The following is a 24967-nucleotide window of genomic DNA, read 5'->3' on the forward strand; positions in this document are numbered from 1 at the left end:
TGGCAAATCTGACCATGACTACATTTTGCTCCCAGCCTATAGTCAGAAACAGGAAACGCCCGTGCTCAGGTCTATCCAATGCTGGTCTGACCAATCGGATTCCACACATCAAGATTGGTCAGGTGGACTGGGATATGTTCCGGACAGCTTCAGACAATAATATTGATGTATACACTGACTCGGTGAGCAAGTTTATTAGCAAGTTCATTAGATATGTCGTACCCACTGTGACTATTAAAACCTTTCCTAACCAGAAACCTTGGATTGATGGCAGCATTTGCACAAAACTGAAAGCGCGAACCACTGCTTTCAACCACCCGAACCACTACCTGTTCACCCCGCTATCATCCAGAAGGCGGGGTCAGTACAGGTGCATCAAAGCTGGGACCGAGAGGCTGAAAAACAGCTTCTATCTCAAGGCCATCAGACTGTTAAACAGCCACCACTAACATAGAGAGGCTGCTGCAAACATACAGTCTCAAATCTCTGGCCACTTTAATAAATTGACTTAATAAAGGTATCACTAGTCACTTTAAATGACGGCACTTTAATAATGTTTACATATCCTACATTATGTAATTTACAAATTATATTTGTCGCCAAACCCACAGGCTCCAGGTCATCTATATGTTTTGCTAGGCAAAGCTCCGCCTTATCTCAGCTCACTGGTCACCATAGCAACACCCACCTGTAGCACGCTCTCCAGCAGGTCAATTTCACTGGTCTTCCCCAAAGCAAACACCTCTTTGGCCGCCTTTCTTTCCAGTTCTCTGCTGCCAATGACTGGAACGAATTGCAAAAATCACTGAAGTTGGAGACTTACATCTCCCTCACTAACTTTAAGCATCAGCTGTCAGAGCAGCTTACCGATCACTGCAGCTGTACACAGCCCATCTGTAAATAGCCCAGTACCTACCTCATCCCATATTTGTTTTTGTTTTTCTGCTCTTTTGCACACCAGTATTTCTACTTGCACATCCTCATCTACACATCTATCACTCCAGTGTTAATTGCTAAATTGTAATTACTTCGCCACTATGGCCTATTTATTGCCTTACCTCCTTACTTCATTTGTACACACTGTACACAGATTTTTTTTATTGTGTTATTGACTGTATGTTTGTTTACTCCATGTGTAACTCTGTGTTGTTGTTTTTGTCACATTGCTTTGCTTTATCTTGGTCAGGTCGCAGTTGTAAATGAGAACTTGTTCTCAACTGGCCACCTGGTTAAATAAAGGTGAAATAAAAATACAATACAAAAAAACTAGTCTCGGATGTATATACTGTATTCTATACCATCTACTGCATCCTGCCTATGCCGCACTGCTATCGCTCATCCATATATTTATATGTACATATTCCCATTCAATCCTTTACATTTGTGTATATAAGGTAGTTGTTGTGAATTTGTTAGATTACTTGTTAGATATTACTACATTGTCGTAACTAGAAGCACAAGCATTTCGCTACACTCGCATTAATAACTTCTTATGGCTGCAGGGGCACTATTGAGTAGCTTGGATGAAAGGTGCCCAGAGTAAATGGCCTGCTTCTCAGTCTCAGTTGCTAATATATGCATAGCATTAGTAGTATTGGATAGAAAACACTCTGAAGTATCTAAAACTGTTTGAATGATGTCTGTGAGTATAACAGAACTCATATGGCAGGCAAAAACCTGAGAAGAAATCCAACCAGGAAGTGAGAAATCTGAAGTTATATTTTCAACCCATTCCCTATTGAAATCCCATTGGGATATGAATGAAGATTCACTTCCTAGGGCTTCCACAACCGTCTATAGAAATTTGAATGAGGCTTCTACTGTGTTGAGAGAGAACTTCTGTTGGATCTGACAATTAATCTTGATGGTTGTACATTCGTCTCAAATCAAACTGTGAAGGACCTCTGCGTTACTCTAGAACGTGATCTCTCTTTTGACGAACATTTCAAGACTATTTCAAGGACAGCTTTTTTCAATTTTCGTAAAGTTGCAAAAATCTGAAACTTTCTGTCCGAAAACAATGCAGAAAAGTTAATCCATGCTTTTGAGACTTCTAGATTAGACTACTGCAAATGCTCTACTTTCCAGGTACCCGGATAAAGCACTAAATAAACTTCAGTTAGTGCCTACACGTATGCTATGGTCACAAGACGCAGGCCTCCTTTCTGTCCCTAGAATTTTTAAGCAAACAACTGGAGGGCTTTCTCCTATAGAGCTCCAATTTTATGGAATGGTCTGTCTATCCATGTGAGAGACGCAGACTCGGTCTCGACCTTTAATTCTTTATTGAAGACTGATCTCTTCAGTAGGTCCTATGATTGAGTGTAGTCTGGACCAGGAGTGTGAAGGTGAACGGAAAGGCACTGGAGCAACGAACCGCACTTGCTGTCTCTGTCTGGCCGGTTCCCCTCTCTCCACCGGGATTCTGTGCCTCTAACTCTATTAAGGGATGCTGAGTCACTGGCTTACTGGCGCTCTTCCATCCCATCCCTAGGAGGGGTGCGTCACTTGAGTGGGTTGAGTCACTGACGTGATCTTCCTGTCCGGATTTTCCGCTCCCACCTCAGGTTTGTGCCATGGGGGAGATCTTCGTGGACTATACTCAGCCTTGTCTCAGGGTAGTTAGTTGGTGGTTGAAGATATCCCTCTAGTGATGTGGGGGCCGTGCTTTTGCAAAGTGGGTGGGGGTTATATCCTGCCTGTTTGGCCCTGTACAGTGGTATCGTCGGACGGGGCCACAGTGTCTCCCCACCCTTCTGGCCTCAGCCTCAAGTATTTATGCTGCAATAGTTTATGTGTCGGGGGGCTAGGGTCAGTTTGTTATATCTGGAGTACTTCTCCTGTCTTATCTGGTGTCCTGTATGAATTTTAAGTATGCTCTTTCTAATTCTCTCTCTCTCCCTCTCCCTCCCCTTCCGGAGGACCCGAGTCCTGGGACCATGCCTCAGGACTACCTGGCTTGATGACTCCTTGCTATCCTCAGTCCACCTGGTTGTGCTGCTCCAGTTTCAACTGTTCTGCCTGTGGCTATGGAACTCTGACCTGTTTACTGGATATGCTACCTTGTCCCGGACCTGCTGTTTTTGACTCTCTCACTCTACCGCACCTGCTGTCTCTAACTCTGAATGCTCTGCTATGAAAAGCCAACTGACATTTACTCCTGAGATGCTGACTTGTTGCACCCTCTACAACCACTGTGATTATTATTATTATTTGACCCTGCTGGTCATCTATGAACGTTTGAACATCTTGGCCATGTTCTGTTATAATCTCCACCCGGCACAGCCAGAAGAGGACTGGCCACCCCTCATAAACCTGGTTCCTCTCTAGGTTTCTTCCTAGGTTCTGGCCTTCCTAGGGAGTTTTTCCTAGCCACCGTGCTTCTAGAACTGCATTGCTTGCTGTTTTGTGTTTTAGGCTGGGTTTCTGTACAGCACTTTGACGTATATCAGCTGATGTAAGAAGGGCTATATAAATACATTTGATTTGATATTCTCATGCATCTCACGCTTGTTATTTCTGTTTGTCTGACTGTTTCTCTGTCTATTTGTTTATTATTGACTCTCTCTTTCTCTTCATACTTTCCTTCTCCCTCGTTCTCTCTATTAATCTTGTGTCCCACCTTTCTCTCTCTATCTCTCCCACTTTTTGCCCCGCCCCCCCTTTCTCTCACTCTAGCTTTCTCCTTTCTCCCCCCCCCTCTCTCTTTCTGTCTTTGTCCTCTCCCCAGCCTCTGTTTGTTCCTTTTGCCCCTCTGTGCCATGTCAATGCTCTTGGGGTGGATGGAGTCTCCAGGCTATCCTCTACAGGATAGGTGGGTCCCCCACGGGACTGTTGAGCTAACGTAGGCTAATGCGATTAGCATGAGGTTGTAAGTAACAAGAACATTTCCCAGGACATAGACTTATCTGATATTGGCAGAAAGCTTAAATTATTGTTAATCTAACTGCACTAACTCCAATTTACATTAGCTATTACAGTGAAAGAATACCGTGCTATTGTTTGAGGAGAGTGCACAATTATGAACTTGAAAACGTATTAATAAACCAATTAGGCATTTGGGCAGTCTTGATACAACATTTTGAACAGAAATCAACTTTACACATACAGTCTTAAACTTTATACATACACTGCTGCCATCTAATGGCCAAAATCTAAATTGTGCCTGGGCTGGAATAATAAATTATGGTATTTCTCTTGCATTTCAAAGATGATGGTACAAATAAATATACCAAAAAATTGTTTGTTTTTTTCTTCGTATTATCTTTTACCAGCTCTAATGTGTTATATTCTCCTACATTCATTTAACATTTCCACAAACTTCAACATGTTTCCTTTAAAATGGTATCAAGAATATGCATATCCTTGCTTCAAATCAAATCAAATCACATTTTATTTGTCACATACACATCATGGTTAGCAGATGTTAATGCGAGTGTAGTGAAATGCTTGTGCTTCTAGTTCCGACAATGCAGTAATAACCAACAAGTAATCTAACTAATAATTCCGAAACTACTGTCTTATACACACAAGTGTAAGGGGATAAAGAATATGTACATAAAGATATATGAATGAGTGATGGTACAGAGCGGCATAGGCAAGATACAGTAGATGGTATTGAGTACAGTATATACAGTGCCTTGCGAAAGTATTCGGCCCCCTTGAACTTTGCGACCTTTTGCCACATTTCAGGCTTCAAACATAAAGATATAAAACTGTATTTTTTTGTGAAGAATCAACAACAAGTGGGACACAATCATGAAGTGGAACGATATTTATTGGATATTTGAAACTTTTTTAACAAATCAAAAACTGAAAAATTGGGCGTGCAAAATTATTCAGCCCCTTTACTTTCAGTGCAGCAAACTCTCTCCAGAAGTTCAGTGAGGATCTCTGAATGATCCAATGTTGACCTAAATGACTAATGATGATAAATACAATCCACCTGTGTGTAATCAAGTCTCCGTATAAATGCACATGCACTGTGATAGTCTCAGAGGTCCGTTAAAAGCGCAGAGAGCATCATGAAGAACAAGGAACACACCAGGCAGGTCCGAGATACTGTTGTGAAGAAGTTTAAAGCCGGATTTGGATACAAAAAGATTTCCCAAGCTTTAAACATCCCAAGGAGCACTGTGCAAGCGATAATATTGAAATGGAAGGAGTATCAGACCACTGCAAATCTACCAAGACCTGGCCGTCCCTCTAAACTTTCAGCTCATACAAGGAGAAGACTGATCAGAGATGCAGCCAAGAGGCCCATGATCACTCTGGATGAACTGCAGAGATCTACAGCTAAGGTGGGAGACTCTGTCCATAGGACAACAATCAGTCGTATATTGCACAAATCTGGCCTTTATGGAAGAGTGGCAAGAAGAAAGCCATTTCTTAAAGATATCCATAAAAAGTGTTGTTTAAAGTTTGCCACAAGCCACCTGGGAGACACACCAAACATGTGGAAGAAGGTGCTCTGGTCAGATGAAACCAAAATTGGCCGTAAAAGCAACACAGCTCATCACCCTGAACACACATCCCCACTGTCAAACATGGTGGTGGCAGCATCATGGTTTGGGCCTGCTTTTCTTCAGCAGGGACAGGGAAGATGGTCAAAATTGATGGGAAGATGGATGGAGCCAAATACAGGACCATTCTGGAAGAAAACCTGATGGAGTCTGCAAAAGACCTGAGACTGGGACGGAGATTTGTCTTCCAACAAGACAATGATCCAAAACATAAAGCAAAATCTACAATGGAATGGTTCAAAAATAAACATATCCAGGTGTTAGAATGGCCATGTCAAAGTCCAGACCTGAATCCAATCGAGAATCTGTGGAAAGAACTGAAAACTGCTGTTCACAAATGCTCTCCATCCAACCTCACTGAGCTTGAGCTGTTTTGCAAGGAGGAATGGGAAAAAATGTCAGTCTCTCGATGTGCAAAACTGATAGAGACATACCCCAAGCGACTTACAGCTGTAATCGCAGCAAAAGGTGGCGCTACAAAGTATTAACTTAAGGGGGCTGAATAATTTTTATTTGTTCAAAAAGTTTGAAATATCCAATAAATGTCGTTCCACTTCATGATTGTGTCCCACTTGTTGTTGATTCTTCACAAAAAAATACAGTTTTATATCTTTATGTTTGAAGCCTGAAATGTGGCAAAAGGTCGCAAAGTTCAAGGGGGCCGAATACTTTCGCAAGACTTTCGCAAGGTCCTTGGTGTTAAATGCCGAGCTGTAGTCGATGAACAGCATTCTCACATAGGTATTGCTCTTGTCCAGGTGGGTTAGGGCAGTGTGCAGTGTGGTTGAGATTGCATCGTCTGTGGACCTATTTGGGCGGTAAGCAAATTGGAGTGGTTCTAGGGTGTCAGGTAGGGTGGAGGTGATATGGTCCTTGACTAGTCTCTCAAAGCACTTCATGATGACGGAAGTGAGTGCTACGGGGCGGTAGTCGTTTAACTCAGTTACCTTAGCTTTCTTGGGAACAGGAATAATGGTGGCCCTCTTGAAGCATGTGGGAACAGCAGACTGGGATAGGGATTGATTGAATATGTCCGTAAACACACCAGCCAGCTGGTCTGCGCATGCTCTGAGGGCGCGGCTGGGGATGCCGTCTGGGCCTGCAGCCTTGCGAGGGTTAACACGTTTAAATGTTTTACTCACCTCGGCTGCAGTGAAGGAGAGGCCGCATGTTTTGGTTGCAGGCCGTGTCAGTGGCACTGTATTGTCCTCAAAGCGGGCAAAAAAGTTATTTAGTCTGCCTGGGAGCAAGACATCCGGGTCCGTGACGGGGCTGGTTTTCTTTTTGTAATCCGTGATTGACTGTAGACCCTGCCACATACCTCTTGTGTCGGAGCCGTTGAATTGAGATTCTACTTTGTCTCTATACTGACGCTTAGCTTGTTTGATTGCCTTGCGGCGGGAATAGCTACACTGTTTGTATTCGGTCATATTTCCGGTCACCTTGCCCTGATTAAAAGCAGTGGTTCGCGCTTTCAGTTTCACGCAAATGCTGCCATCAATCCACGGTTTCTGGTTTGGGAATGTTTTAATCGTTGCTATGGGAACGACATCTTCAACGCACTTTCTAATGAACTCGCACACCGAATCAGCGTATTCGTCAATGTTGTTGTCTGACGCAATACGAAACATATCCCAGTCCATGTGATGGAAGCAGTCTTGGAGTGTGGAATCAGATTGGTCGGACCAGCGTTGAACAGACCTCAGCGTGGGAGCTTCTTGTTTTAGTTTCTGTCTGTAGGCAGGGATCAACAAAATGGAGTCGTGGTCAGCTTTTCCGAAAAGAGGGCGGGGCAGGGCCTTATATGCGTTGCGGAAGTTAGAATAGCAGTGATCCAAGGTTTTGCCAGCCCTGGTTGCGCAATCGATATGCTGATACCATTTAGGGAGTCTTGTTTTCAGATTAGCCTTGTTAAAATCCCCAGCTACAATGAATGCAGCCTCAGGATGTATGGATTCCAGTTTGCAAAGAGTCAAATAAAGTTCGTTCAGAGCCATCGATGTGTCTGCTTGGGGGGGAATATATACGGCTGTGATTATAATCGAAGAGAATTCCCTTGGTAGATAATGCGGTCGACATTTGATTGTGAGGAATTCTAAATCAGGTGAACAGAAGGACTTGAGTTCCTGTATGCTTTTGTGACCACACCACGTCTCGTTAGCCATAAGGCATACGCCCCCGCCCCTCTTCTTACCAGAAAGATGTTTGTTTCTGTCGGCGCGATGCATGGAGAAACCAGCTGGCTGCACCGACTCCGAAAGCGTCTCTCCAGTGAGCCATGTTTCCGTGAAGCAAAGAACGTTACAGTCTCTGATGTCCCTCTGGAATGCTACCCTTTCTCGGATTTCATCAACCTTGTTGTCAAGAGACTGGACATTGGCGAGAAGTATACTGGGGAGTGGTGCACGATGAGCCCGTCTCCGGAGTCTGACCAGAAGACCGCTACGTTTCCCTCTTTTACGAAGTCGTTTTTTTGGGTCGCCAGCTGGGATCCATTCCGTTGTCCTGGGTGAAAGGCAGAACACAGGATCCGCTTCGCGAAAGTCATATTCTTGGTCGTACTGATGGTGAGTTGATGCTGCTCTTATATTCAGTAGTTCTTCTTGACTGTATGTAATGAAACCTAAGATGACCTGGGGTACCAATGTAAGAAATAACACATAAAAAAAACAAAAAACTGCAGTTTCCTAGGAACGCGAAGCGAGGCGGCCATCTCTGTCGGCGCCTCTGTCAGGTCCTGAGCTACAGGCAGTTAGATTTGGGTATGTCAATTTAGGCTAATTTTCTTTTAAAGGGGAGGATCCTTAACAAATGCTTGGTTAATTTCACATAATCACATCCACTGAGGAAGAAGAAAATTACACCCCATATCCCAAGAAGGAAAGTGTAAATCACGATCGTTGCATAAGGCCGTCTTAAAACGTGTTGTTTGTTTTCTGCCTTGTAATATCACACAGTGTTGTGGAAATGCAAGGGGAACTTACATGTTATATTTCTATTCTGTTTGATAAGAGATGATGAAACATCATAGTCACACCTAGCTAGCATGGTTAGGAAGGGATCACTTCTGCCTCAGCAAATAAACAAACTCACTGTCTTTTCCACTGGGCACAGACGTCAATTCAAAGTCAATTCCATGTTGAGAGAGAGAGAGATAACTTTACTGTTCATTTCTGATTGTTTATTCCACTTTTGTTATCTTTTCCACTTGCTTTAGCAATGTAAACATGTTTCTCATGCCCAAAGAAACCATTGAATTGAATTGACAGAGAAAGAGAGAAAGAGAGAGAGAGAGAGAGAGAGAGAGAGAAGGAAGGAAGAGAGAGAGTCAGAGGTATATATTTCTGTCTTAATCTACTCATCTCATCATCGAAACACATCTCTCAACAACTCCATATCAGCAGCATTACAACACTATCAGGACAAAGGTTCAGTAAAGCAATAAAGGGAGAGAGAGTGACGGGAAGGGCTGGAGTGGTCAGGGGAAGTATCTTATTGTGTTGGTGTGTATTGTGTGCCACATCTGGACATACTGATCTGGAGACAGTGCCAAAAGCAGCCTCTAGAATCCTCCTCTCTGCAGCTAGTTTACACGGCCCAGAACAGTACACCTCGTGCCAGAGAGGGAGGGCAGGAAGGAAAGGGAGGAGAGAGAGAGACGCACAGGGCAGATGAGGGGCATCGGGGCTTTCCGCTCTGGAGGACAAACGAAGGGGAAAGAGGTGGGTGAAAGAGGAGAGGAAGCAGCTCTATATTCTCACTGAGAGGACGGAGGACACAGCGGAGGAGAAGACAAAGAGTGAGTGAAACTTCAGCGGAAGAAAGAAGTCAAAGTCAGAAATAGTGATAGAGAACAAGGAGAGAGAGCTAGAGACAGAGAGGCGAGTGTGAAAGGATATACATTCAACTGAGACCAGTGGATCAACAACATGAATGGTGAAGAAGAATGTTTTACTTGAATAGTAACGATTTTACAGAGAAGAATTACTGAAAAACACAAACTTTATGATAGAGTCAACATTTTAACAAAGAGACTATCATCAAATGGGCTAGAGATGGCTGTATTGGAATGCAAAACTGAGGAATACCTTCATGATGCTTCTGGGGTGAAAAGGTGCTGTGAGCGTTGTCGTAAAGGTCAGTGACTACTGGTGTGTTCCTGTTGTCATAAAGGTCTGTGACTACTGGTGTGTTCCTGTTGTCATAAAGGTCTGTGACTACTGGTGTGTTTCTGTTGTCGTAAAGGTCAGTGACTACTGGTGTGTTTCTGTTGTCATAAAGGTCTGTGACTACTGGTGTGTTTCTGTTGTCATAAAGGTCTGTGACTACTGGTGTGTTTCTGTTGTCATAAAGGTCTGTGACTACTGGTGTGTTTCTGTTGTCATAAAGGTCTGTGACTACTGGTGTGTTTCTGTTGTCATAAAGGTCTGTGACTACTGGTGTGTTTCTGTTGTCATAAAGGTCTGTGACTACTGGTGTGTTTCTGTTGTCATAAAGGTCTGTGACTACTGGTGTGTTTCTGTTGTCATAAAGGTCTGTGACTACTGGTGTGTTTCTGTTGTTCAGGTGGCTGTTGGAGCAAGATGTCTAAAAGACCAGCATTATACAAGCACCTCATATTATATGTATTAACTGTTTGTCTGCAACATGACCATATTATCAAATGATGAAGTGCAGTATAGAGGGGAAAACAGCAGTCCCTTTATCTCCACAACACTACATGAACACACAGGAGGCTGCTGGGGGGAGGACGGCTCATAATAATGGCTTGAACGGCACGAATGGAATGGCATCAAACACATAGAAAACATTTGTTTGATGTTGATAATACCATTCCACTCATTCTGCTCCAGCCATTACCACAAGCCCATCCTCCCCAATTAAAATGACACCAACCTCCTGTGATTAACATGTTACTATGGACAGCATAATACTGTGGCCTATATGTGGGGGTATGGATGATCACATTTCTCTGTCATTCTCTCATTCCCAACCTCACTCCAGGACAGTATGTTCGCACCGACTGTGGCAAGTCTACAAAAACAGAGTGTGAAACCTGTCAACATGAATACTACACTGCTGAATTAAACTTCTTGAAACAATGTCTACCCTGTAGGGTCTGCTATTCCAGTAAGTCCCCCCCCCCCTCCCTCTTCCCTGTTCTGACAGTTCCACTCATTGTTCCCATTTCTCCTTAAAATAATCCCTTTCTGATCTGACTCATCCTCTCTCACTCCCCACCCCTGCTCTCTCTCTCTCCCACTCTCTCGCGCTCTCTCTCTCTCACTCCCCCCGACCCTCCTCTCTTTCCATCCCCTCTCTCTATCCCACCTCTCTCCTCATCTTTCTATCCCCTCTCTCTATCCCACCTCTCTCCTCATCTTTCCATCCCCTCTCTCTATCCCACCTCTCTCCTCATCTTTACATCCCCTCTCTCTATTCCCACCTCTCTCCTCATCTTTACATCCCCTCTCTCTATCCCACCTCATCTCTCTTGACATTATTTTCACCTCACTTAATCTTTTTCTGCCTCTCCTGTTCAATACCCCATCCATCCCTCCCTCTACCATCCTCTCTCCCACTCTTTCTCTCCCTTCTCTTCTCTCCGTCTCCCTCTCCCTCTACCGTCCTCTCTCCCACTCGTTCTCTCCATCTCTCTCTCCCTCTCTCAGGCAGTAACCAGAAGGTATTGAGGGAGTGTGAAGCCAGTAGTGACAGGCAATGTGTGTGTAAGACAGGTTACTACTGTACAGACGATGGATGTGAACACTGCCTACCTGTGACCCTGTGCCCTCTGGGTTCAGGTGTTGTGAATCAAGGTGAGAACTGCCTCCTCACCTCTACACCACAGGATGTTGGTGGCCCCTTAATTGGGGAGGACATGCTCATGATAATGGCTGCAGCGGAGTCAGAGGAATGATGGTTTGATGCCATTCCATTTGCTCCGTTCCAGACATTATTAAGGGCTGTTCTCCCCTCAGCAGCCTCCTCACCTCTATACCCTGTTTTAATATGACAGACCATTGCCTCTGATGAGCTGATCATGAGTTGGAGATACTAAGGCTGGTATTGAAAAGACACCTGACAAGAAATCAGAGTCTGTAGTCTAATAAGATGCACTCAGGGTCAATGTTTAAACCACTGTGGGCCTTTGTCAGTACAAAACATCTTATTACTGTGCTTGTATAATCTGCTGGATGTATGTACTTTACTTTGAGCAGCTGACATGTCTGACACTTGTTCCTAAACCCCCCAGCCAACCCCCAGAATGACACAGTCTGTGCCCCGTGCCAACCTGGGACCTACAACAGCGTCAACGATGCCATCACACACTGCCAATCACACACCAGGTCAGAACCCTTCACACAAAGTGGCTCTGATTTTTATCGAAAGTCAACTCAGTAGGTGCATTTGGTTGACACAAAACATTTGACATTTTTATACAATTGTGGGACAGCGGGGTTAACTGTGGAGTTAAACTCCTTTCTCTGTTTCACAATCACTTTCTTTCCTCTCTCAGGTGTGGGGACCTAGGGAAGGAGGTGAAAAGTGCTGGGACTGAGACTACCGATGCTGTGTGTGGTGCCTTCATATCTCGTAGGTCTAATAGGATCTCCTTTTATTGCACAGTAGTATAGAATATATAGAAAACTAGATGATATATATATAGCATTTTACCAATATTTCTTCCACCTCCCCTCTTCTCTCTTCATTGAATGATTTGACATAAGTGATGTACATCTAATACTGTAAACAAGATTAGAGCACATTGCGTTCTCCCTCAGAAATGGTTCAGATAGAGCCTCATATATAGATTGTCTGGGTTTTAGGTTGTTTTGATTGTTCCTCTATCGCTCTGCCTCCATCTCAGGGTGTCACTGGATACTACCTACCAGTCTGTGGGCGGGACTAGTGGTGACCTCACTCATCATAATCTTGATCTGCATCTATTGGAGGGCCAAGCGTCAATCATACATGCCAGGTACGTATATCATCACTACCAATTCCCAAAAGTGTGTGTGTGCACTCATCGTGGATTTGATGTAAGTATTGGCTAGAGTTCCCACCATATTCCAGGGACTCTGTACTGTAGAACAATTTGTAGCTATTTAATAAGACTTTACAGTGAAACATTTTAATAATATTGAAAAATAGGGTGGTTGGTCAGGAGCGATGTAGGTGTGGTAGGCTTCTTGGGCAGGCTCACCCGAGTCCCCTTGTATGGGTACCTGGTAGGCCACCTCTTGGACAGATACAGGTTGGCCGCTAGGATGAGCATGGGGTAGGCTTCTTGGGCAGGCTCACCCGAGTCCCCTTGTATGGGTACCTGGTAGGCCACCTCTTGGACAGACACAGGTTGGCCGCTAGGATGAGCATGGGGTAGGCTTCTTGGGCAGGCTCACCCGAGTCCCCTTGTATGGGTACCTGGTAGGCCACCTCTTGGACAGACACAGGTTGGCCACTAGGATGAGCATGGGGTAGGCTGCCCCATGACGGGCGCGGGTCTGCCCCTCAGGCAGGCGCGAGATGGCTCCTTGGATTAGCACAGGTTGTTGAAAACCTGTGACATGGATTAGCCAAGGCCCAGGGCGTCAAGGCAGGCTGGTCCACAGTGATGACATTACAGGTTCAGTAGATATGGGTAGCTGGGGCAAGGGGTGGTGTAGTGTTGCCAGAGCACTGGAGCATCGCTCCGCCATTTCCAACAATGGTGCTTGTTTATGTTGGTAGCCCGAAGACGTGATGAATGGAGAGAAAGTCATGCTGTTAGAGCCCGGTCCTGTTGATGGGTGATCAACCACTGACACTCCCTACAGTGACCCACTACACAGTCATTCACATGAGAATGAAACACTTTCTGCTGTGGTAGATGGAAATCTGGTGCAGTACAACTGGTAAACATCATCCGTCTTGAAGGACCATGAAAAATAAGCTAAGGAACCTAGATAGGTCATTGGTTGGATAGATGTCACCATGAGTACTTGCAAATGACAGAGACAGTGCCATAGTTCACCTATTTATTGAGGACTTGTGATTGGACATGGTGAAGTTGGATTTGTGGGGTTCTGCAACAAAGGCGAGACATCATGAGCAGGTTGTAGAACATACAAGGTGATATGGATAAACCTATTAAACCAATACATCTGAAATAAGGAAATAGGAAACAAACTTACTCTTAACACACACAACTGGAAAGCAACTGAGCTTGACAGGCTTTAAATACAAACAGCAAGTGTGAACGAGCCTATCAGGGCAGTTCTGATCATTACTGACAGGTGTGTGATTGCATGAGCGAGTCAACAGGTAAAATCAACTTGCTTGATCAAGTCCACCTCAGCTGTATGCTACTCCACTCTGAGGGCTGTTGTACATACATCATTGTAACCTATCAACAACTTGTTTGTTTCTTTGGGAGTCATTCAAAAAGCGCAACTTGATAGTTAAGCCTACCAATTTTTAAGTAAATGCTCTTTTCGTTTCTCTGTGTGATTTCCGAGCCAGTAGATTTCAGATCATGGACAGTAGATTTTACCCGGTGACAGATGTAGAGGCAGTGAAAACTCTTAGTGTGTCTTTTCTCTCCTACACAGTGACAATATGCATCACATTGTAAAAGTATTAGGTGTCAAGGTGCTAGACGTAATTTGGATTGAATGAAAGGAAACAAGGTCATTGCTTTTCACCGTCAGACGTAGGAACTCACCACTTCCTCTAGAGATTAATCAGATCAAAGACAATATGAGTTACAGTGAAACTCGCATGCATCGCTCATGTTTATGCTCGATCAGGGGCTGAGTGCACAGCACATCAACCAATATGAGTCCAAGTGCAGATAAAAGTCACAGGAGCTTATATAAGACACCACTGCTATTGGCTTCTGGTTATAACATTTATGTTTCAGCCTAATATCTCAAACAAACAGATGTTTGTTGAGAAACGGCTGAGCATAAAATGGGAAATTGAGAGAACATTGTAGGCACACATATCTGTGATCTCAAACTCATATTCTCTTTTTGAAAAATGTTGTTTGAAATGATATTTCTGAAGGTTATTTGACATTGACATTTCAATCATATATATATTTAATTCAAATCAAACTAAATGTAGGTTCCACTGAATAAATAACCAGTTAGACTACCCTGTGAAGGTAGAAATAAGAACAACTGCCTCCAGATTCCATGTACATCTACTCATTATCAGTTGGAAACTATAGTAGGTATGAAACAAGCTTCTACTGTAGCTTCTTGAGTTTCTGAGACTTGGGGACAAAACCACATCCTGTTCTATGTTGAGCTTGACACGGTTATTGGAAAACCACATGACACGTTTCAGTCAGCTAACTCATAGCAAGAAAGTGTTGTGTAAAGTACACTGGCGTCACCGGTTGACACATTTGGTGACTGTCCTTTTTATCAATGCTTCACCAGTGGCGGTTGGACTTACCCACAATAACAAGTCAGATAAGATACAGCAAGTATATGAATGTTGATAGTGCTACTCAGTGATCACATGCCTGTCTGCCTGTCTTGTCTGTAGCCAACTCCAGTGGTCCTGGAATTCCTGTAGAACCTGCACCTCCTTCCTTCGCACCAGCTGAGCTCAAGTTCCCCACTGAGTGCAACAGCCATTGGAGCCTGGACCAGAAAGCCACTGAGCCACTCTTCATCAACACAGGTGAAAGTCCCTCAGTGGTAGTTGGAATAGTTCACCACAATTACAAATGTACCTCCTCTAGTGCACAAGAAAGGAGGTATTCAGTACACCCAGAGAGTAAGTTGGGTTTGTTTACTGAGCTACAGGTTAGCATTAGCATCATAGAGTGCAGAACAATATGAGTGATGGGACCCTGGATACCATGGTACCAAGGTTTAAGGGCTCGATTCAATCCATATAGCTGAGGTTCATCTTTATAGAGCGATTGAAATTTAAAGGCAACGTTCCCCTAAGCGCTGTCAGCTCAATTGGAAATTACCTTTCAATTTCAAGCACGTAATTCAGCGCCATAGTGCTGAACTTCGACAATATGGATTGAATCGAGTGCAAGGTATCCATAAGATAAATTAAATTAGACATTTTGATGAACTACCCCTTTAAATCATCTCCTGACAAATCGCATCACCAAAAACACATAGTTTCCATGTGGAGTCGCTATGTGATAAACCTGTTCATTCGTCTATATTACACCATATCCATCACTCATAGTAGTTCTACAGCTTCCCAATGATCAATAATGTGACGCAATGATCAATAATGTGATGACTCTCCTTACTTAGAATGGATCAGATGTAATGTAATCTAAACTGAGGCTGCCCATATAATCAACAATCAGGATGAGCTATTTCTCCATTTGCAAGTGCCTAAATCAAATCATTAAAATACAGATGTATTGTTACCTCTATGGACATGATGAGATGGGGCCTGTGTAGGCTTCATGAATGATAAATGCTGTACTACGTGAGGTTGGAGGAGGGTTATTGTTGTGTGCTCATACTATTTCCCTTGTGTATCCCAGCTGTTATTCAGGTAAACGGCTATACGTCAGACTGTGAAGTTGAGGCCGATGGCACCACCATAACAATGACAACATCAGAGCGATTCAGCCAATCGGATCACAGTAATGGAATGAGAAGAAATGACATCAGACCCTCCCGCTACCTATCAGAGCCACAGGAAGATGAGTGGCCAGGGACTTAATTCTGATTTTCAACTAAATATGACTTTTTTCAATGAACAAGACCCACATGGGAAAATAACTGAGCAGATTCCTCCTTGAAGGTTCCTTGATACAATCCCTTTTGTAAAGTCTTATCTCTGCAATGCAAATACACTGAACATCCTTTGTTTCTTAGGTCATTGAAAAAAACTGTTGGGGAGGGCTTAAATAAAGTGTAACCACTGAGATCAAATGTCGTCATAGCTTCTCCATTTTACATTTTTCTAAGGAACTTTCAAAGCCCATGGCAGCTGGAATTCCCCTAACGAAGACATGTTGTCGTCAGTAGCTTGATATGAACATCACTGTGGTGGAAAAGAGATTGTTGAAGTAGATGTATATATAGATAGATATTCATTTTGACATCACAGCATCTGTTCAGTGATGTTTTAACAACAGCATTGAAAATTGTCAAAACAGTTGACACTTTAGCAAAGTGCAGAATCTAAATGTAGACAACACCCGAGTGGACACTGATTAATTAAGTGTTTGTCGCCCCATGTAGAATAGGAGTAGCAGCGGCTACCATACTTCAAACTGCTTTACCCTGCCCTCTAGTGTTATCAGCTAGCATTTACAGCTAAATGCAGGCCAACTAAAATCTGTTGCGGACTGCTTTCACACAGGCAGCCCAAGTCTGATATTTTTTTCCATTGGTCTTTTGACCAATAACATCAGATATTTTTCGGAGCTGATCGGATTAGTCAAAAGACCAATTAGTAAAACAAAAAGATCAGAATTGGGCTGCCTGTGTAAATGCAGCCCTTTAGGCACAGACCAAGGGTAAGCACACCTTCCCCAATAACTAAACCAATGGGAGTGAAAAACGCTGAACTGACTTTCGATCACAACGTACACATAAATACACATTGAAGGGAAGAGTTAGAACATGGGTACCATAAAGAGGCAACATCTGTATTTGTAGTGTGGAGCATCAGGTGGTATATTTGGACACAGAACAGCCACACTCAACACAAAAGGGAACATTCAATGGCATTGGGAACTATCGCAGTGATATATGAGGAAACACATTGGGAATGTTTACACAGTTCACCTGCACTGTACCATGACAACATTCAAAACGGATCATTGACAATCTTTCCCACAGTGAAATAGCACACTAATTAAAAATATCTTAAATGTTAAATGTTGTCCATTAAGTAATGGTTTTTAAAACAATGATGATCATATTTTTTAAAACTTTGGCACTTATATACCAAGTCCTAGACTTTTCTAATGAGAATCATGAAAATTGAGTTGATGAACGGGATCCTTCCCAGTGGTTTCAGTCTGCCTTCTTGAAGAGTTGCCTGGCGACCACATCTCCAACTCTCATCTCCTAGAGGGCAAAAAAAGGACAGGTTGAGAATAGGGTGGAGAAAGAGAAAAGAGGGAGGAGTTTGGGTGGGTGAGAGTGAGTGAGTGAGTGAGTGTGTGAGAGAGAGGGAGTGCGTGCGTGGGTGGGTGGGTGGGTGAGTGGGAAAAGATCATTAATGGACTCAGTCACAATAAAAATGCTGTGCTCTTTTCTCTCCGGACTCCGTAATCCTCCCCCCCCCCCCCCCCCCCCCCCACACACACACACACGTACTTCCCAGCCCTCAATCCCACTCCCCCCCCCCCTCTTCTTGTGTTACTCGCCTGATCCCCAGTGGCATTTATTTCCAAACTTCTCTTTCGGAATTGAACAAAATATCAATGAGGTATTGTTTTCTATTAGAAGCTGTTTAATTAAACATTGCTGATTGTTTGTAATCGTAATCAGTATTTGCATGTAATCACAAGCAAAGAGTCTTCAGGGTGAAGGCATGGGCAGGAACAGGAAGAATAAGGAAAGGTTATTGTTCGTTACCATTTGAATGAGCTAAATACAGACTTCAACAAGACTCTTCATAGTGAAGGGATTGGGAGGAGAATCACAAGCTTCTGTTTAGGCCTATGCTTGAGATGGACTTTAGTTGGGCAATCTGTTTTTAGAAGCATTTGGGAGCTGTTGAACAAAACAATGCTGATTGTTTGAAATCGTAATCAGCATTTGCATGTAATCACAAGCAAAAACAGATTTCCCAGCTAAAGTCCATCTGAAGCATAGGCCTAAACAGAAGCTTGTGATTCTCCTCCCAATCCCTTCACTATGAAGAGTCTTGTTGAAGTCTGTATTTAGCTCATTCAAATGGTAACGAACAATAACCTTTCCTTATTCTTCCTGTTCATTCCTTCGCCCTGAAGACTCTTAACAGTGTTTTCCTCCGTTTCTTTCTCCTCCTTCGGGCCCCTCACATTTCTTTCCCATGTACAGGCAACAAATAAGGAGGTTTGAGGGCCATACACCCCCTATTTTTTAGAAGGATCTCATTTGTTCTCACACAAAACACACGCACGGACACGTGCACGCATACAACGTAGGCAGTGAATAACTTCCATTACCAAATCTGATTTGCATATCCCCCACTTTCAAAATGGTATATCAATTCCAGCATATTCTTTCCTCCCAAATCTTTCCTGCTTTCCTCCCTTGCTCTGGCCTTCCTCCCTTGCGCTGGTGTTCACCTCTATTCCAATTCCCTTCCAATCTTTATCCCTCTCTGTTAATCCATCCCTCCCTCCATTCTCACCAAGTGTAGCTTGTCTCCCTCCAGCCAGTGTGTCCATCCTCTTCCCTCCTTCTCTCCTCTCTGAACACACACCAGCTTATCACCCTCCCAGTCCACTGTGGTCTAAAAACAGGGTTAACACACACACACACACACACACACACACACACACACACACAGTGGTCTGCAAAAAAACATGAAAGCACACACACAACCATTGCCTTGAACCACTCTTAGTTTGGCCCGGTCTGAAAACAAGCAACGGGAGTGGCTGTGACAGGAAAACAACAGGTGGTACACTCTCATAGACGGGCCAAAACAGCCACACACACACACAGCTGGCAAAAAGTCTATTCACCCAAACAAAGCAAAGTAGTATGACAAGTACACCTATATGAAGTCAATTAGAGAGAATTTGTACAAATCTGAACAAGCCATGAAACAGACAAACATAAGGAAAACATCACCAGATAACAGAAATACATTTAGCCACTGTCTTTACTAACAGCACATGATGAAGAACACAGAGACCACCCACCCAACCATACATGTAGAACTGTAAACACACCTGACAGACTCGTCCATCCACAGGTCCCAGGTCCTCGGTGAAGACCTGACCCAGTTTGAAATCCATATCAAAGTCCTTAAAGGTGGTGAGTGTGCGGATCTTCATACTGCCCGTGGCCGGGTCGTGGACTATCTGTTTAGTGGGCTTCAACATACACACTATCTTCCGCAAGGCAAAATTAATATCTGACGGAGAGAGAGAGGGAGAGAATTAATCAACCAAACATAACACCTTGCCATTCTAGTAATGAGGTAGTGTATCTGAGGCAACATCTCTGACCTACAGCTGTGTCTGTCCTTTTACATCTCCTGTTAATGTTTCCAGATATCACACACGCACAGACAGAGGCACACACACACCCCTGTCTGTGTCCAGGGTCATTTACAGGCTAAGGCGCCATGATGATCTATCACTCGGCTCTGGGAATGGAGACGGCAAACCTTTCGATGAGTCACTACCCCTCAAATTAATCTCAAAGCAGTAGGCAAACAAAGGAAAAATATATTTTAAATTCAGTAAAATAGAATGAATGAATCGTGTTAAATTCAAATGAAAGGAGGCAAGTTGCAGAGGTACATTAAGGTCTTAACACGTGTCATTTTACACATTACAACTACAAAATTTGACACTTTTTAACAATGACGCATTTGTAGCTAATATATGTGGTAACAGACAAAGACATTACGATTCATATAATCTTACCCAAAGCTGCGAGGTAGTTCTCGAAGTTATCTTGAGACACCATGTGAAAGGTTCCTGTGTAATTTGGTTTAGACATCTTTTAGCCTTTAGTTTTGCAGAGGAACTCAACAAAGAAAACTGTAACCTAGTGTTGCCTCTTCTCTACAGATATTATCCTTCTCTGTTCTTTTCACTGCTCCCGTATTGTTCAATAATAATAAGATTTATGCAACCTGTGAGCTAACCCTCTATATGCTAGTGTCAGTCAGAAGGTATGCGGTTTTACGCAAAACTGCAACGCGATAATGGAATGATTGAGCTGCTGGAATGTTTTTAACAGAGCGGCGGCAGTATCCACAACGACTGTCCCCTGCTCTATTCACTCCTTCAATTCCCGGGTATCGATTGTTGATGCTGACGTTGCACAGCCCTTTTAGGTTCCCTATTCGCTCCCTCTCCCCTCCTTTCGGAAAGTGTAAACTCTTCCTTACGGAGCTTTATGCGAGACGTTTTTATTCCACTAATCCTCTTCCTAAAGTGGGAACTGGGTAGGTCTGTGCCCTTTCCGCCTTAATTAAACGGCCTTCTCTCAGTTCACATTTGCATGGGAAACATTGCCAAAACGTGAAAAAACATTCAACAAAGGTGAAATAAACTATCAGAAATTAACAGTAAACATTACACACACAAAGTTTTCAGTTTCCCTCGCTCTCCTTCACTATCACTGTTTGGAGAGCAGACTGTGTTCTGTACCACATGCGGAGAAGAGGGAGGCGGGGGGAAGTTAATACATCTCGCTCAATGTTTTCCTCTCACTGGGAGCAGTCACTGCGGGTCGTCGGCGAATCTGGGGGAGCCCAGTGATGTTGCCAATGTTAGTCTATTAACATAATAGCTCATTATAGAGATATGTCTTATCTAAAACTTTCATTGGAATGACAGTGTGTCCCCGCTGTGCTAGATCCCGTGGTCATGGCATTTTATTATATTCATTGTAGAATATTCTATAGGCTTTGCACCCATGGATACAATACAATTGTGATGAAGAAAGAAATGAATGCATATTACTCTGAGCCTTTATTGTCAGCAAAAATGTCAATACATTACCATTCGCATGGGTGCAGAATGGTTCCATGGTTCACGGCCCAGGGCCCAAATCTATCAGTACTTTGCTTTATAATCTTAATTATATCACAGACATCAACTTTATCGCTTGATATCAAAAAACACAAAAATAAATCTTTTAAAATAGAAAGTTAATATCAAATTCAATATTAAATCATCAGGACACAGCTCTCTCATCCTCTATCTTTTTCTCACGGAGCCACTCTTCTTCTCCTCTGACTTCTGCTTCTTCACATCTTTCTTTCCTTTGGCTAGGTTTTCATACAATTCCTGTTCCTTGTTTCTAAAAGAGAGACAGTACAAGAGAGAGGACATAATGTTAGAAACCTGCAGCTTCAAATAGATGAGAGATAAAAATGTAGGCTTCTTTGTGTGTAAGAAAATGAGCACTCTTTAGATCTTCAGTTAGTAGTAGCCTACCAAACACTACCCTGACCCTACCAAATACTACCCTGACCCTATCCTAACCCTACCAAACACTACCCTGACCCTATCCTAACCCTACCAAATACTACCCTGACCCTATCCTAACCCTACCAAATACTACCCTGACCCTACCAAACACTACCCTGACCATATCCTAACCCTACCAAATACTACCCTGACCCTATCCTAGCCCTACCAAATACTACCCTGACCCAACCAAACACTACCCTGACCATATCCTAACCCTACCAAACACTACCCTGACCATATCCTAACCCTACCAAACACTAAGCTGACCCTACCAAACACTACCCTGACCCTATCCTAACCCTACCAAATACAACCCTGACCCTACCAAACACTACTCTGACCCTATCCTAACCCTACCAACTACCCTGACCCTACCAAACAGTAACCTGACAGTACCCTGACCTTACCAAACACTACCCTGACAGTGCTTTGACCCTACCAAACACTACACTGACAGCACACTGACCTTACCAAACACGACCCTGACAGTATCCTGACCATGCCCAACACTAATCTGACAGTACACTGACTCTACCAGACACTACCCTGACCCTACCAAACAGTACCCTGACTCTACCAGACAGTACCCTGACCCTACCAAACAGTAAACTGACAGTACCCTGACCTTACCAAACACTACCCCGACAGTACCCTGACTCTACCAAACACTACCCTGACAGTACCCTGACTGTACCAAACACTTTCCTGGCAGTACCCTGACCCTACCAAACAGTACCCTGGCCCTACCAAACACTGCCCTGACAGTACCCTGTCCATACCAAACACTACCCTGACAGTAGCCTGACCCTACCAAACACTACCCTGACAGTAGCCTGACCCTACCAAACACTACCCTGACAGTACCCTGACCCTGCCAAACACTACTCTGACTGACCCTATCCTAACCCTACCAAATACTACCCTGACCCTACCAAACACTACCCTGACCCTATCCTAACCCTACCAAATACTACCCTGACCCTACCAAAGAGTAACTTGACAGTACCCTGACCTTACCAAACACTACCCTGACCCCACCAAACACTACCCTGACAGTAACCTGACTGTACCAAACACTTTCCTGGCAGTACCCTGACCGTACCACACACTACCCTGACAGTAGCCTGACAGCACCAAACACTACCCTGACAGTACCCTGACCGTACCAAACACTTTCCTGGCAGTACCCTGACCCTAACAAACAGTACCCTGACCCTACCAAACACTACCCTGACCCCACCAAACACTACCCTGACAGTACCCTTAACCTACCAAACACTACCCTGACAGTAGCCTGACAGCACCAAATACTACCCTGACAGTACCCTGACCATACCAAACACTACCCTGACAGTACCCTGACCCTACCAAACACTACTCTGACTGACCCTATCCTAACCCTACCAAATACTACCCTGACCCTACCAAACACTACCCTGACCCTATCCTAACCCTACCAAATACTACCCTAACCCTACCAAATACTATCCTGACCCTATCCTAACCCTACCAAACACTACCCTGACCCTACCAAACAGTAACTTGACAGTACCCTGACCTTACCAAACACTACCCTGACAGTGCCCTGACCCTACCAAACACTACACTGACAGCACCCTGACCTTACCAAACACAACCCTGACAGTATCCTGACCATGCCCAACACTAATCTGACAGTACCCTGACTGTACCAAACACTTTCCTGGCAGTGCCCTGACCCTACCAAACAGTACCCTGACCCTACCAAACACTACACTGACAGCACCCTGACCTTACCAAACACTACCCTGACAGTACCCTGACCATGCCCAACACTAATCTGACAGTACACTGACTCTACCAGACACTACCCTGACCCTACCAAACAGTACCCTGACTCTACCAGACAGTACCCTGACCCTACCAAACAGTAAACTGACAGTACCCTGACCCTACCAAACACTACACTGACAGCACACTGACCTTACCAAACACGACCCTGACAGTATCCTGACCATGCCCAACACTAATCTGACAGTACACTGACTCTACCAGACACTACCCTGACCCTACCAAACAGTACCCTGACTCTACCAGACAGTACCCTGACCCTACCAAACAGTAAACTGACAGTACCCTGACCTTACCAAACACTACCCCGACAGTACCCTGACTGTACCAAACACTTTCCTGGCAGTACCCTGACCCTACCAAACAGTACCCTGGCCCTACCAAACACTGCCCTGACCCTACCAAACACTACCCTGACCCTATCCTAACCCTACCAAATACTACCCTGACCCTACCAAAGAGTAACTTGACAGTACCCTGACCTTACCAAACACTACCCTGACCCCACCAAACACTACCCTGACAGTAACCTGACTGTACCAAACACTTTCCTGGCAGTACCCTGACCGTACCACACACTACCCTGACAGTAGCCTGACAGCACCAAACACTACCCTGACAGTACCCTGACCGTACCAAACACTTTCCTGGCAGTACCCTGACCCTAACAAACAGTACCCTGACCCTACCAAACACTACCCTGACAGCACACTGACCTTACCAAACACGACCCTGACAGTATCCTGACCATGCCCAACACTAATCTGACAGTAACCTGACCCTACCAAACAGTGCCCTGACATTACCCTGACCCTACCAAGCACTTTCTTGGCAGTACTCTGACCCTACCAAACACTACCCTGACAGTACCCTGGCCCTACCAAACACTACCCTGACAGGACCCTGACCCTACCAAACAGTACCCTGACAGTACCCTGACCGTACCAAACACTACCCTGACAGTAGCCTGACAGCACCCTGACCTTACCAAACACTACCCTGACAGTACCCTGGCCCTACCAAACACTACCCTGACAGCACCCTAACCCTACCGAACACTACCCTGACAGTACCTTGACAGTACCCTGACCATGACCAACACTAATCTGACAGTAGCCTGACCCTACCAGACAATACCCTGACCCTACCAAACACTACCCTGACAGTACCCTGGCCCTACCAAACACAACCCTGACCCTACCAAACAGTACCCTGACCCTACCAAACACTCCTATGACAGTACCCTGACCGTACCAAACACTACCCTGACAGTACCGTGACCCTACCAAACACTCCTCTGACAGTTCCCTGACTGTACCAAACACTACCCTGACAGCACCCTGACTTTACCAAACACGACCCTGACAGTATCCTGACCATGCCCAACTCTAATCTGACAGTACCCTGACCCTACCAGACAGTACCCTGACCCTACCAAACACTACCCTGACAGTACACTGGCCCTACCAAACAATAC

At 44.3% G+C, this 24967-nt stretch overlaps 3 protein-coding genes and 1 long non-coding RNA gene across 11 annotated transcripts in view; 2 read left to right on the forward strand and 2 right to left on the reverse strand.

Annotated features, from left to right (window-relative positions):
• The first annotated feature begins 8824 nt into the window (after positions 1-8824).
• LOC109887180 (tumor necrosis factor receptor superfamily member 5-like) lies at positions 8825-16433 on the forward strand. 2 transcript variants are annotated; one of them, XM_031786138.1, is made up of 8 exons: positions 8825-9659; positions 10527-10652; positions 11195-11341; positions 11779-11872; positions 12043-12119; positions 12394-12504; positions 15060-15197; positions 16036-16433. In XM_031786138.1, the coding sequence occupies exons 1-8, from the start codon at positions 9578-9580 to the stop codon at positions 16215-16217; spliced, it is 957 nt and encodes a 318-aa protein (XP_031641998.1). In that variant the 5' UTR covers positions 8825-9577; the 3' UTR covers positions 16218-16433. The 2 variants fall into 2 exon arrangements, with proteins under 2 accessions (XP_031641998.1, XP_031642003.1); XM_031786143.1 differs by having other exon boundaries at positions 8950-9458; positions 16036-16429.
• On the forward strand, positions 12515-14832 carry LOC116353070 (uncharacterized). The gene is made up of 2 exons (XR_004202393.1): positions 12515-12878; positions 12977-14832. It is a non-coding gene; the product is annotated as an uncharacterized LOC116353070 (long non-coding RNA).
• Positions 16434-17118: 685 nt separating the features above from the next.
• Positions 17119-20933, reverse strand: LOC109906374 (retinol-binding protein 1). 3 transcript variants are annotated; one of them, XM_031786169.1, is made up of 5 exons: positions 20766-20933; positions 20101-20154; positions 19399-19583; positions 18852-18953; positions 17119-17575 (listed from the first exon to the last, which is right to left on the reverse strand). In XM_031786169.1, exons 2-5 carry the CDS (start codon positions 20141-20143, stop codon positions 17522-17524), a joined length of 384 nt encoding a protein of 127 aa, XP_031642029.1. In that variant the 5' UTR covers positions 20144-20154; positions 20766-20933; the 3' UTR covers positions 17119-17521. The 3 variants fall into 3 exon arrangements, with proteins under 3 accessions (XP_031642029.1, XP_031642026.1, XP_031642031.1); XM_031786166.1 differs by having other exon boundaries at positions 20101-20816; XM_031786171.1 differs by lacking the exons at positions 20101-20154; positions 20766-20933 and adding an exon at positions 19758-19868.
• Positions 20934-21137: 204 nt separating this feature from the next.
• The window catches only part of LOC109906269 (protein tyrosine phosphatase non-receptor type 6), a 42466-nt gene continuing 38636 nt past the window's right edge, over positions 21138-24967 (reverse strand). For all 5 annotated transcript variants that reach the window (XM_031786056.1, XM_031786070.1, XM_031786066.1 and 2 more), the window contains one exon: positions 21138-21487. In XM_031786056.1, coding sequence (XP_031641916.1) covers positions 21385-21487 — 103 coding nt within the window. In that variant the 3' untranslated portion in view covers positions 21138-21384. The remainder of the gene's footprint in view (positions 21488-24967) is intronic.

This window comes from Oncorhynchus kisutch, linkage group LG2, assembly GCF_002021735.2.
Source record: "Oncorhynchus kisutch isolate 150728-3 linkage group LG2, Okis_V2, whole genome shotgun sequence".
NCBI lineage: Eukaryota > Metazoa > Chordata > Actinopteri > Salmoniformes > Salmonidae > Oncorhynchus > Oncorhynchus kisutch.

Bases quoted from the DNA above. Each gene is read 5' to 3' on its own strand.
- LOC109887180 (XM_031786138.1), top strand. From the start codon at position 9,578: ATGGCTGTATTGGAATGCAAAACTGAGGAATACCTTCATGATGCTTCT. The intron at 9,660-10,526 runs GTCAGTGACTAC...ACCTCACTCCAG, and splicing joins CTGTGAGCGTTGTCGTAAAG to GACAGTATGTTCGCACCGAC. The intron at 12,505-15,059 runs GTACGTATATCA...TCTTGTCTGTAG, and splicing joins GCGTCAATCATACATGCCAG to CCAACTCCAGTGGTCCTGGA.
- LOC109906374 (XM_031786166.1), bottom strand. From the start codon at position 20,176: ATGTCTAAACCAAATTACACAGGAACCTTTCACATGGTGTCTCAAGAT. The intron at 18,954-19,398 runs GTGTGTTTACAG...CCCTGTTTTTAG, and splicing joins TGGATGGACGAGTCTGTCAG to ACCACAGTGGACTGGGAGGG. The intron at 17,576-18,851 runs GTGAGAATGGAG...TTTGCCCTCTAG, and splicing joins AGGGAGACAAGCTACACTTG to GAGATGAGAGTTGGAGATGT.